The 14,129-nt window shown below is 38.5% G+C and overlaps 1 protein-coding gene across 5 annotated transcripts in view; it reads right to left on the bottom strand.

Moving 5' to 3' along the window:
• Window positions 1-14,129, bottom strand: part of FER1L6 (fer-1 like family member 6) — an 83,187-nt gene that overhangs the window by 8,827 nt on the left and 60,231 nt on the right. For 3 of the 5 annotated variants that reach the window (XM_040695962.2, XM_046938292.1, XM_040695961.2), the window contains exons 27-36: window positions 13,315-13,437; window positions 13,166-13,209; window positions 10,771-10,882; window positions 9,737-9,868; window positions 8,580-8,705; window positions 7,478-7,605; window positions 5,506-5,676; window positions 4,540-4,700; window positions 2,660-2,802; window positions 2,001-2,089 (exon numbers count right to left, since the gene is read on the bottom strand). In XM_040695962.2, coding sequence (XP_040551896.1) covers window positions 2,001-2,089; window positions 2,660-2,802; window positions 4,540-4,700; window positions 5,506-5,676; window positions 7,478-7,605; window positions 8,580-8,705; window positions 9,737-9,868; window positions 10,771-10,882; window positions 13,166-13,209; window positions 13,315-13,437 — 1,229 coding nt within the window. Of the gene's footprint in view, window positions 1-2,000; window positions 2,090-2,659; window positions 2,803-4,539; window positions 4,701-5,505; window positions 5,677-7,477; window positions 7,606-8,579; window positions 8,706-9,736; window positions 9,869-10,770; window positions 10,887-13,165; window positions 13,210-13,314; window positions 13,438-14,129 lie in introns of those variants that run through there. The other 2 variants (XM_003640865.6, XR_005857660.2) reach the window with 2 other exon arrangements.

The raw sequence follows: 14,129 nt of genomic DNA, 5'->3' as shown, positions 1-14,129 counted from the left end.
ATGGATCATAGAATCATAGAATGGCCTGGGTTGAAAAGGACCACAATGATCATTGAGTTTCACCCCCCCTGCTATGTGCAGGGTCGCCAACCACCAGACCAGGCTGCCCAGAGCCACATCCAGCCTGGCCTTGAATGCCTTCAGGGATGGGGCATCCACAACCTCTCTGGGTAGCCTGTTCCAAAGCATCACCACCCTCTGTGTGGAACATGCTGAATGACAGCAGCATCACAGCCAGCTCTGGAGGGATGGAAAATTCCTTGCTCTTTATGTGCTTGTTTCTTTGCGGCTTTCTTTACAAAACTGCTGCAGTGAAACAGGTGAAGTTGATCTGAATGACATCATCAGGGCAGCCTCCAAAACTGTAAGCAGCTTGTAATAAAAACCAGAGCTCTGTAAGAGGTGCTTTTCAGAAGAAATGGCTAAAATGATTATATTTTGTGCAGTTCAGTGCATTTAACAGGAAGAAAAGTACTGTTTAGACATATTTTCCCTTAAGGAAGCCCAATCATCATCTTCAAAAGCAACTGCAAAAAGAATTAAATCTTTCCCATCCTTTCCACTCCCTATATGCAAACATTTCGGGCAGCCATCCAAAGCTGTTTGAACTGAAATACAGATACTGCAGGTGACATAAAAAAAATCAGGTTCAAAAATTTGAGTATGCTTATTTTATGGGCTGTAGAATAATTTTAAGAAAAGTATGTTTAGGAACACCAACAAATGATTTTTTTTAATTAAGATATGCTGCCTTGGAAATGAACTCAGTCTCAGATGAGAAACTTTGCAGTCACTGTCTGTGTTGGTGTTCAAGAACCGTGGCAATATGGCACTGAGGAACATGGTTCACTGGGCCTGGTAGGGATGGGTTGACAGTTGGACTAGATGATCTTAGAGATCTTTTCCAACCTTGATAATTCTATGATTCTGTGCTTCTATTATCACTAACATGGATTGTTCTCACAAATGGTTTGAGGACCTGTAGACCCTGGAGCCTCTTTTGCTGCAGCAAAAAGACAGATCTAGGCAAAAGGTATAACTCGTGTTTGCATGTTAGCTTTTTTCCTAACAGTTAATGGCTTGATAGTATTTTTCTATAGCTCTTGTAGACTACAGAAAAGGCACCAGCAGTTTGCTTTTGTATGTATTATTTGTTTAAAATCTCTTTTTCCTTGGAAAAAAAACCTCTTGTTAAGAAGAATTACAGAAAGTTCTGGTCTGAAGAAACTAATTGTTACAGATATTCTTATTTTGGTCAAATATTAGCTTTTATAAAAAGAAAGGAAAATAAGCAAATCTTTATTAAATTGCTCCTTGTTCAAACATAAATGAAGCATGAGTAGTAGCTGCTGCTGCTTCAGACAGAAAATTCCCAAGAAAGGCTTTGCTGAAGTACAGGAATAAAAGTGACATAGGGTGACCTGAGAACTCTGTTGATCATTTTTTATTTTTCACTTACAAGCATTAAACAAGCTTGAGGAGCTATATGTAATACTGAATATCAAGCAGTAGTGTCCAGCTGAAATTTGAGAAACTGCTGCTCCAGTTCTGTCTACTGCTGCTTTATGTGTTTCTTGATCATCTATTTGAACCAAGCACTGAAAATCCAATAGGTACCGTACTGCATTACATTAATGATCTCACTCAGTTGCTAAGCACGTTACATAACTGAAGTACTGAAAACAGAATTCTTTCAGCTTTACAAATAACAGAAATATTGCCTCTAGGCACCTGAAATTTCTATCTGAAAGAGGGATGTCTTTCTAGAAGAGGTGTGGTAGCCTTGGATGTAAAAATCACCAGCAGTTCTTTGACTTGTTTAATTAAGGAGACAAAATTAAGCATACTTCTTTGACTTCAGTTACGTGAATCTACAAAAGCTTTTCTCAGGATCACAGAAATTTGTTATTATAGTTCTTCTACTAGTTCTTTCCAGACACTTAAGACTCAGTCTCTAAAGACTTATGCCACCAAGTTTGGAGGAAAGCATAGACTATTACCCCTTGGGTTTTCTTGGTGAAATGTCCACTGGGGGTCCTGGCAGAGGCATGTGTTTTGGAAACATATCAACCCACATCTGTAAACGACCCTTGAAAAAAAGAAAAACATTTCTGTAACTCTATTTATTGAGACTTTTGACGGTTTTTGGTGTAGTTCTGTCTTATAAAACCACTGCTCCCTCTCTGGGCACCAACCAGTTCATTACTCTGTAACAATCTCATCCATAAGCTATCTACACAATGGATTTTTTCATACGTATATTCTAGCAATATCCCAGTAGTTTGGTGAAGTTGGAATTGAGTTCAAACATTGATAACTTCAAGGTAAAATCCATACAAAAATAGTACATAATGAAAATCAAAGGAGAACCAAATCCCGAACACGAACAGCGCTTGTGTTAGATTAACAAACTAAAGCTAAATTTAAAATAAGTAAGTTCTACAGTTATGCCTTGTGTGGCAACTGCATATTTAGGTAACTCACTGTATACAGATGTGTAACAATTTCCAGGTTAATAATTACAAATTCTCATGTATGGTACAACACCTGAATGCCGTCTCTGCAAGTCTGCAGATGAAAATTGAAGTACACAGTACCTGGAGGAAAGGAAAACTTCCCCTGGGTCTACCATCACCCTACCATCTCTGAACTGCTCTACCTGTTCCATGCCTGGCTTATCCTTATGGTAGAGAGGCCGAGTCTCAATATGCTCTGGGACCAGTTTGTATCCAACTTCAGGGATTTCTTCCCAAGAACGTAAAACCTTTAAGGAAAGATGTTCATACGATTCAACTGGCTCCTCTATAGGAAAGGTAAAACAAAAAGAACAACCAAAGCCAAATTAGCATGCCAAACCCCTGTGTAATATGTTCCATTAAATGTTAAAGAGGGTCATTACAAATCTGATTAAATTAAAAGGAAGATTTTATGTACCTCAGTTAAGGAGAGTCTTAAAGCACATTTAATTCCTGTAAATGAGTGTACTCTCTGTGGTAAATAGAACAGTAGAACTTAGGCAACAGTTTTTCTATGCATACAGCAAATCATTTCAGCAGAAATCATACCTATAGCTTTGGTTTGCCTTTTGATGGCAACACCCAAGATCCCCCTGGAGAACCAAATCACACCTTAAGGGGAGAGCAGCAACGTGAGGGCTGGAGGCCATGGGCAAGGACTCATCTTCAAAGCAGCTCCAATTTGCCAGCCTCCTCAGCCTGGAGGAGGGCATTTCAAGGAAGGAGAAGTCTTAATAGTGCAGATGATGTGATTATTGAAAAGGAGAGGAAGCCTTCTGAACCCCTGAGCCTCTCTTTTCTCTTTTTGTGTGGGTTCTGCTGGAGATTTGAAGCAGGATGTCTCACTTTCCCAAGAGTGCTGCTATTTCAGAGTTGCAGGTAGATTACAAAAGATTTGATTTGGATTTAAACAGTATTGAACCCTTCCTAACGGCACAGCAAGGAAGGATAACTCTGGTTCTGAGTGTTGACTTCCTTTTTTGCAGTAGCAAGTATATGAGATGTGGTACGTTTCATCTAATTTTATCCAGCTAAAGGCAAGGTCTTCTGTCATCTGCTACCCAGTCACAGCTCAGTCGGCTATTGGGACACATTATTCCTTGATAACCCATTCTGTCTGTCACAGGCACCTTTCCAAAGACTTTTCACATCTTCTGAAGATGCTGTTTGTTCTTACTGGCTACAAGCAGTCCTAGACTACCTTGGAGTAGATATCTAACTTCCATACTTCTAGAGTAAAGTTAAATTATTCTTTCTCTTACTACTTAAATCTAGATGTAAGGCCTTCAAGTATTGTTTTCACCACCTGCAAAGTAGAAATGTTACTGCTCCCCCTTTTCACTACTTCTCTAAATCTCAAATCTGTGACCTTTTTTAGTTTCATAGACCCAAATGGTGAACAACAGAAGGACCCAGCAGGAAATAAGCACCCAGATGGACCTGTCAGAACAGCAGTTTGGTTAAAGAGTGTATAAAAAAACTGTGTGCTGTAAACTATTTCTTTACAATATGATGAAAATCTTGTTTGCAAAAGCTTTTAGGAGATGGACTTCACCATCTGGTTATGTATTTCCTTTATTTTAGTTTTCATCATTTTGTTTGACATTGGTTGTTCTGAATCTCATTTTACTGAACCAGATTTTGATCTAGATCAGGGAGTCACATTTGCTCATGTGCCAGTGAGGAAAACAAGCAGCAACATTGGAAACTCTCTCAGGCCAACAAGCTGAAAATGGACCAACGCTTCTCTCTCTAACAGTGCTGCATGAACAGCTTTCCACTGGAGGAGTGAGCTATATTTTTTCTGATGCCAAAAGGAATTTGCTCTAAGATGAATAAACACAGAGAAATGAGGAGAGTGTTGTCTACTATCTCCAAGACTACCTCCTTTGGTTCCACCTCGTCTCCACCCTCACTTCTCTTTTCCTTACTCTAAGGATAGTACATAGAATACATAGCACAAGAAGGTCCCAGCTATAGGTATTACTATAATTAGTCAAAGAATGATGAACTACTTCATTACCATTCTCATCTTCAGTGAAGACTGTCTGTCCCTTGAAGACTTTTGTTCCTACTTGTATCTCCCCTGGCCGCATGAAAGGCCCATTTATTCTGTTGTCCTTACACAGCTTAGTGAGGATCTCGCTTGGCTTGGTTGCATCTCGCCATGCGTTGTACCCTTCTCTGCAAGGAGGGAACAGAGTGGAGAGAAATAGCTGAGATTTTCCCTCAGCAAAATGGGCAGCCAAGAGAAGAGAAGGACTAAACATTTTTCCCTGTTCTACTTGAAGGATTCAAATCTACATGTTCTATCTCCAGGATAACATTTAAGGAAGATGCATTCTGTTGCTCCCTTGTGCAAAAGGAGAAGCTGAGATTGTCTGGGACCTGGAACAAGGACATAAAGAAATACTTCGTACTAGAGCTAGCAAGGGCTTGGGTTTTGGTCCATGCTACTGGATCTCTTTTTTACGTTTTCCACCTTTTGTAGATAAAATAGTGAAACGACTGTAGAACAAGAACCCCAAATCCTCATCTCTCAGGCAAACGCCCCACCCCAGGGCAATGGGGTTCTTTTAGTTTGGTTTTCTCCATACTGATTGATCTTTGTGCAGAACAACAACCTTGAGAGTTTAGATGTGATTGGGATCAGGAGCTCAGTGTCACTGCCTTGTGAGTCATTTCCTCTATAGTGGCCCTATATGCCTGTCCAAAAGCAATTTATCAAGCATATATGCTATACAGAAGCTGTTTATTATCTAAGGCACTTGGTGAACAAACAGTGTTGTTAATTTTAAACTATTCACTTCCTGCTTAGGCTGACAGATGCCCAGAGCTACTGCTAAGCTCTGTGGTGAAATCTAATTAAAATACCTCCTGTGACTTTTGTCCTGGAGAAATTTTAATTTTTGGCCACATCTGGAATTTCTCCTTCAGAACATTCATTCACCACATGCTGCTCTCTGTGGCTGTCTGAAGAGGTACTTACATTTCATATTGACTTTGTAACCCACAGGTAGCTCTATGCCTGCTGTAGAAACGATTTTCCAAATCAATTTTAGTTTCTCCAATCAGATCATCGGTTCCCACAAAGTCATGGTCATAGATCAGAACTGTAAGCAGAGAATCCTTGGGAAATGTAGCCTGGATTTCAAATGACCTACGGCAAAAATTGGGAAGAACATGAAGTCAAATCATTTTTGATACCTAAAAAAGTAACTTAATTAATATAATGTAAATAATGTGTGGATAGTTTGCTCAACTTGCAAATTTTCTCTTCTAATAAAGAATGGATTTTTTTTTTTTTTGCTTGTATTTTTTTGTTGTTGTTGTTGTTTTAATGAAATGTCTGAATATACTGGAAACACACAGTGCAAAATATTTTTTTTCTTCTACTTCCCTACCACCTCCTGTGCTGTTCTAAGATTGTTCTCACCTATGGTAGACAGAACAATGGTAAGTAGTGGAACTGTTGCAAAGATTTTTCCTTAATCTATCATAGGTGAATGCATTGAAATTATGAGGCTAAAGAAACTATATATGAGAATTTTTATACACTTTTCAGAATCTTCAGAAGGCTCTAAAGGAATACACGAGTCTTTTCTGTTTTATTCCAGATCTGCTGGATTAAATATTGAATATAGGATTTGGGGACATGCAACAAAATGATCAGGTAAAAGCTTTACAACAATTTAAAAAAAAAAATGAGAAGTCTCTTCATTGAGTGCAAATTTTAAGGGATAAGAATAATTGTCGTGAGATATTCTGGGAAGCTGGAAACATACTTAAGAGGGGTTTGATAAATTGTTGGAAGACAGGATATCCTCATCAGCACATCACTGGCTCCAGATTCCTTAGAAGAAAAACTGATTGCTGTCTCCTGAAGGACAAATTTTATCCTTCTTCTCAAAGTGACCAAACTCTAAGCCATAGCAACAGCAGAGCAATTTTGGAAGGAAATAAAAGTTTAGGAAAGCTCTGGGGTTACTCTGGGGTTGGTGGTGCCATGCTGACCAGCAATGTTAATGATGGTGAAAGTTGATTACCATGACTGATACTACTGCTGTGGAACACTTGCTGGGCAGTCACTCCACTATTGCATTTGGTAGCAGCAGCAAGTATTATCCCAGTGAAGTAGCCAGTTCTTATCTAAACCAAATACAGCAGTGATTTCCCTTCTATCTATATGCATCTATAATCTTCAGGATTTAGCACTTTATTGGCTCAGTTGCTACCTCTACTAAAGGAGAGCTTCAGTCACAGAGACTGAGATGGTGCGCTATGGAGGGATCACTCTTTTCTTGTCTTCTTTCCCTTTTTACTTTAAGTCTCTGCTGTTGTAGACAGGACCCTAGTGCACCTAATGGGCTTTCAGTCCAATGGAGTACAGTTTCTCTGACTTAATATTCTTATACATCACCTGCATCCCAACTGAAAACATTTTAATTGACCTTAAAACAAGGAAACTTACTGTAATAAAATGCTGGCTGTTGGAATTAACAACATTAAATAAGTATAACACCTGGTATTACCAATTTGATGTTTTCTGAGAGTCTGAACCCCCATTCAGAAGACTGGGGCATGTTAAAACTAGTCCTTTAAGGATGACATTTATTTAGCATTCTGTTCAAGAATTCAATCACACTTTTCTGTGCATATTTATTTCCCTTTAAACTTTGTATTAATTTGCTGAGACAAGATTATTTGTTGCTTCACTTCCTCTCATGCATCACTTCAAGAAACCTTTCACAGATTGCATTTCATGATGAATTGATTGTTATGAAAATGAAATAATTTGTAATTATACAGGCTGACATACATTTTCAACATTTTAATCAGGAGGATTATAAAACATCTGAACAGGCCGACATCAGCAGACAACAAATACTTTGTAATAGTAACAGCAAGATGAGGGACAAAAGCGAAACCTCCAAAGAAGATGAAAAGAAGCCTTCACTGACCTTCCAAACACTGGGTTCAGCTGCTTGGGAATGTAGTTTTCTCTGTCTTTAATTTCTGTGTTGCCCAGTCTCAGCACAATGTAGGGATCTGACTTGCCATCTGGATCAGCTGGGCTGAGGTTAAATGCCTGTTAGGAAGAAAGACTACATCCTCAGGAAACTTGTCTAAACATAGTATGGTCACAGCACAACTCTGTGGGTTCCCTGCCTGGTTCCCACATGCTCTGGGGATTCAGGAGCCTTACTTGAATAATAAAAAAATTGTCATTTAGCATTGCAAGTTGTTGGGAAAAGACAATTTGGATGAGAGGAGGATTTCCAAAGATAGAGCAGATAGAAGTATCGCCCCACCACTAAGACGGGAAAAGAAATGGGCAAGAGAGTCAGTGCTGAGGAAGAAGCTGGCTGCAATAGTGCAGGCTGGATTCAGGAAAGGTTTCCCCAAAAGAATGGATAAGATCCTTGGACAATGCAATACAAATCCTCTTTATATCAAGGAAATAATGCAATCACTTCCTACTCTTCAATTTTGTCACTGTCTTGTTGTATGGCATTCTTTCCTTCCTTGGTCACCTGCAGCTCTTAAATACCAGCTCCTTCTGTTTCATTTCTCACACTGCACTCCCTCATTATCTCGCCCTCTATATTTTTACCTCTTTCTTTTTCCCATACTTTTTCCATAATATCTACCACTCTGACTACACCCAACAAACAGCTCCTACAAAATGTTCTTTTTCCACTCACTGAGAAGGCTGTATTTACATGTGTGTAATTTTGACACAACTCTCCTGATTGAGACTTAGCAAATTCACATAATGTGCCTAGAAGAGGTTGTCCACGATATGTTATTTTTAGCCCTAACCCTTTCAGTTGTAACAAGTAAAGTGATTCTTCTGTCTTGTGAATCATCATGAGGAGTGTGGAAAATTTCCTATTCTGAACACTCTTTTCTACAGCATGAAACATTGTCTGAAATAACAATAAAAAGCTACCACATGGATGAGGACTTTCAGAAGCTTCAGTGCAAAACACTGGAGCTAAACCAAGTTGAAAAGCAGCATCCCAGTTATTTCTGGGTTAAAAGAGCAGTTAGCCTACTTACTGCCACAATATACACCCTGATAAGGACGTTGATGGAGTGGTTTGGTGGTATCCCTTGCAGGATGTGAGGCTGCCCTCCGTCCAGCACGCTGCCATCCTCAGGACTTGGGTATATGCAGAAGGAGCCCTGGTAATACAGGTAATACACTGTCCTTATTTATCCTCAAAAACAGATCAAGTGCAATGCAGAAACAACTGTTAAAATGCAAGCAAAACATCATTCATGCAGCACATACTGCAGGACATATATGCACACATGTTTTGTGGAACCGCTCCAAGGGAACACAGAATTCAGTGTGCTGAACATCATCTGTTAAAACACTTTTCCTCTATAACATGATACTCATCTTATCTAGATGACTGCAAGAAATACATGCATGCTTTTAGCTCTCCATTTTATTATTTAAAGACCTCCGGATGCTCTAAATTTGCTTTTCTTAGTATGAACACTCTATATACAACACTTTGATCTTGCCTACATATTTGCAAAATAATCATTTCAGTGAGTTAGTTTCACAGCGGTGTGACTGGAACCCAGCTTGCCATATGTTTTTGAAGCCCCGTTACAACTCATATAAATCAATATTAAGTCATGCTGCTAAGTAGCTCATAAATCCTGAAAGCAATTGGTAAGTCATTTGAACAGAAATTTTCATTGCAAAGTGACAAAGGTATCAACGAGTTTAATCAATCCCTCTGAAGTACAAAGTGCTTGAAATGCTACTAATATTATTCAGGGTTTGAACTTAATTTTCAGATTGGCTAATGGTGCTCTGGATCAGACCGTGCAATTGTTTTCACATGGAGCATATAAAAGGGCCTCCAGTTAAACTATTCAGAATAACATATAAGGAAATGTGACTGACAATGTAGTAACAGAAGTTGCATAAGTGGAATGTGAACGACATAATATGTCTCTCCTCCTCTTCTGTGATTTACAACATTCTGTAATTCCTTGTTTCAAATCAACTGTGAACACTTGGTCCTGGATTCTACTTTTTTCTACTGGAAATGGAAAAATATGACTCTGGATCCAATAAAAGAGATGACTCTATTTACAACAGACTGTAATTACTCCTTTCTTCCATTTCTGATACACCTAAAATATGCATGAAAACACAGTCTCCAAATTATTACCCACTTAACATGAGAGCTCACCTTAAATTTTCCTATTATTCTGTCTTCAGAGTCAGCATGAACTTCGTCATTAGATTTTCCTCTTAAGAGTTGGAAAGTTTTCACCCAATCCTCAAAGTTATTAAATTCACTCTCCAAGTCTCCTTCATAAATCTTTGAAAATAAGAGAACGCTTTTTTTTTTGTGGTGCAGTGAATATATTTATAGCAACTTTTTTATTACAGGATGATTTAAAATCCATTTTGACTCAAACTACGGATAGTAATAACACCAAGGTTTTGCAAAACTCCTTTAGGGAAAAAAAAGTTAATTCCCAACTTAAAACAGAAACAGTTTTGTCCTCAGTCAAAGTCTTTCATAAGGACTGAAAACAGCACATTAATGCAATGGGTAGAAGTGGCTCTTGAAGAGCCACAAAGAACGTCTAATAAGTACTGATGTAGGGGAAAAACAGTGTGGATGCACTGCTTACTCTCTGCAGTGTGCCTTTGATGTACTGATGCTTTTTAACTGCTGTTTAGTATCACAGAAGAGCAAAGTAGACAACAACAAAGTGCCATGGGGACAGAGCTTTAGGACAGGTAACAAGATCAAATTGTTTAAAAAAAAACAGTCTTTTCCTCCTATACTGTTCCTCCTTTTCCTCCTGTACTCTCTGCAGTTTATGAAGCATTATTCAGTGTGAAAGAGAAGCTTAATTATCTCCTAAAATTTGGAAACAGCAGTTTCAAATTTCTCTTTATTTAGCTAGAATATAATCCAAAGTGTCCTAACCTTTTCATATCTCCTCATCTCTTCATGACTTATATCTTTTTCTTTGAATTCCTTCTATCCTTACCCAACCAATGCAAGCTGTATATCACCACCCCAGCAGGGAAGGTGCACTGGCAGTTGCAGTAATGTTTTCTACACTCTTTTCTAAGTCATTCTTAATAGGTTGTAATACACGATTATTGCATGTATTATATTAATTTCAAAGTGCCTGAAATAAATTTCCTGGGGTTCCTGGGGTTATGCTTTGGATAGACTGAATAATGGTCTTATTTCTCTCTCACCTGCAGTGTTGCTAGGTTTGGAGTTGTTTCTTGCTGTTTCCTTTTGAATGTCTTATCCTTCTTTTTGTTTGGCTCCTCTTCTACAGTCAGTGCAATGTAGTCTGAAGTTTGCCTACCTGCAGAGATTTCATGACATCATGTAGGTTTCTGGTCAGCAATGCACATCAAGTTCTTCAGATAAGAATTGCCCCTCTTGCTCCTTCTCCATTCATGCTTCTTGTATGAAGCGTAAGGTCCCCTCTTTGCCCAGTACTGTCATCAGAGAGGTGGCAATTCATCCCGTCTGTGGCTGACTATCTTCATGATTAGCTTGGTGAACAAAGAATGATGATGTCCTGCACAACTCCTTCCCTGCTGGCCACCTCTCAGAACACTGTTGCTTTTTCTCTCACTCCTCACAGATCTTAACATCTTTCATATAACATTTATAACTTATTTAAAACTGGAAGCTGCCATTTAGGCTGACTAGTACTTCAAATATCAAGAGATCCAAGCCTTTCTTTGTTCAAAGATATAAAATAGAGTGTATCTCACTGTGGGAAAGTCCAGATGTAGGAGAAATGGGAAAAGGTATCTGCCTAACCATGAGCCAGACTCCAAACAATGAAAGTGGACTTACCAACAAAAAGAGGATTAGCCCCCCAAAATGGCACTGAGATCAGTTCTTGGGCTGAAGTCTGGACTTTGAGATCACTTCTCTTTCAATTTGAGAATAGTGTGTGTCTGATACCACTACTGCTCAATATTTAGAACTACACATATATGAACATATTGTATCAGTGCTATCCTATATGTATGATGCTTATTATCATAGTTTAACATAAGTAACAAGAACTACCAGAAGAGAATTTACAAGGTCTTGAACACAGCATGCCACAACTTCCTTGACAGCAGACAGGTGCTTATCAACACATCAAGTAAAAGTATAATTGTAAGTGAAAATTATATCTTTGTATAATGTTTTCTATGTAAACATTCCCTCCCTGTGGACAAGTGAGTTCCACCTGGAAAGTGATCTCTTCCTCATCTCCTAGCAGCACCTATGAGCAGTGAAATACTGACAGCTGCAATTTTGAGAGCAATAGAATCAGACATTCAGGCTGTGTCCTCAATTCACAGCAATTTCATCATCTTCTTTAAAATAAGAATCACCTCAATCACTGGCAAAGTGCAGTCAACCATACCATGCAAAGTTGCTGTAGTTTAACTTTGAACAACAGCTCTGTGCAAACTGTGAGCATTTCTTTTCTTTCTCAGTCTGTTCAAGAAGTTACCTTTGTCAAAAATAATGACTAGAGCTGTGTTTGACTATGGGGGAACCTGTCAAGCCATGGACTGTTGTCTTTGGGTTCATATATTTGTATACGTATGTACATACATATATGTACACATCTTGAGCACTATGTTCAGTTTTGGGCCCCTCACTTCCAGAAAGACATTGAGGCCCTGGAGCGTGTCCAGAGAAGGGCAGCGAAGCTGTGAAGGTTCTGGAGCACAAATCTTATGGGGAGCAACTGAGGGAACTAGGATTGTTCAGTCTGGAGAAGAGAAGGCTCAAGGGAGAACTTATCGCACTCTGCAACTCCCTGAAAGGAGGTTGTGTTGAGGTGGGGGTCAGCCTCTTCTCCCAGGTAACAGCGATAGCATGAGGGGGAATGGCCTCAAGTTGAGCCAGTGGAGATTCAGGCTAAGTATTAGGAAATACTTCTCAGAAAGAGAAGTTCCAGCACTGGAACGGGCTGCTCAGGGAGGTGGTGGGGTCACCATTCCTGGAAGTGTTCAAGAAATGTGTAGATGTAGTACTAAGGAACAAGGTTTAGTGGGGAAATATTGGTGGCAGGTGGACAGTTGGACAAGATCATCTCAGACATCTTTTCTAACTTTAATGATTCTATGATTCTATGTACAGGGACATATATTTATACACACAGTGCCTATTTCTGGCCAATTCTTTTAGGAATTTTGTGCAAAATAATTTCCTCCTGAGCATGATCAACAGCTAAAATTTAACAGCTATGAAAGTTACAAATATGATCATGGACTCTCTCAGCAGAATCTGTTCCTATGGTATTGATCCTTAGTTGGATTCAACACTGAGAGAAGTTCCTTTTCTGAATGTGTTACAAATGCAGTATAAGTTTAGGATAATATTCATTTTCTATCATTATAATTTTGATATTAAAATTCTTTTAGCATAATACTGGAACAGAAAACTCATGTTTAACCCAACACTATCTGTGAAGTTCTAACCTACTCACCTGTAGATCATTTGATCATCTGTAGAGGAAAGAATCCCTTATAGAATGCTATTATCAGACATTAATGGTTAACAGTAAAGCAACAGAGAAGAAAAGTTTTAGAAATACAAAATAATAGAAAAATGCAAATAATTTACTTACATTCTTCAGCTTTCCCCTCACTGGGAAAAATTTCTTTCATCTTTTCAAGGAAAAACAAAAGACAATGGACAAACTCCTCAGTATGAGTGTAATATCAGGTTCAACTAGTTTTACAGTATGAGTTAGGGCTTACTGGATGACTTACTTTTTGCATTTTGAGCATGGATGCATAGTATTTTGACCACCAGTCAATAACGTTCTCAGCTGATTCATCTGCAATTGTTCTTTTTTTCCTCTTTGTTGACCGTCGCAAGGATTTTTTCCTATCCTGACAAAGAATACACAATTGAACTCTAGAACAGATTAAAATTAATCCCCTTACAAATGACATCAAGAATGAACAGATGTATATGGGGGAAAAATCTCTACCTCCAAGAGCTACATAAAATGCAGTATGAATTAGCATCTGTCTTTTATTCCAAGACACTTCATGATGATCACTGTATTAATAAAACAATCCCTGTATTACCTACTTATGATGCTAAAACTTTGAATATTTGAGACACTGCTAAATAATCAATCCATACAGCAGATAAATTTACACAGTCATAAGTAATAATATTTTAAGGGTTATAAACATGTGGGTACAGATTTCATGTTCCTAAATATTCTAAGAACTCTTCATTGCCTTTTGAAGATCAGTTCTTCATTAAAAACAAACAAACAAGCAAAAAGCTAAAACCATGTGGCAAATGTTACTAGCTTCATTCTTGTTTAAGAAGCCTAGGCCCTTGTCAAGTAGCTTCATCCTTCACCCTCACAGAGAATTGTCGATTTGGCTGCAGGGGTAGGATCACACATAGAAAGTGGGGGTGATATTCAATATGAAATGGAGAGTTAAATTACAGATTTCCCTCTAGGAATCCTTTCCTACTATATTTGTTATAATACATTAAAATTGATCTGTAAGAAACGGAAGGTTCAGGGAGGTGTGTACATCTAAGTATGAGAAACTTATTC

Source organism: Gallus gallus, chromosome 2 (genome assembly GCF_016699485.2).
Source record: "Gallus gallus isolate bGalGal1 chromosome 2, bGalGal1.mat.broiler.GRCg7b, whole genome shotgun sequence".
Lineage (NCBI taxonomy): Eukaryota > Metazoa > Chordata > Aves > Galliformes > Phasianidae > Gallus > Gallus gallus.
The sequence above is the reverse complement of the archived record's forward strand: the minus strand, read 5'-3'. Positions and strand labels throughout refer to the sequence as shown.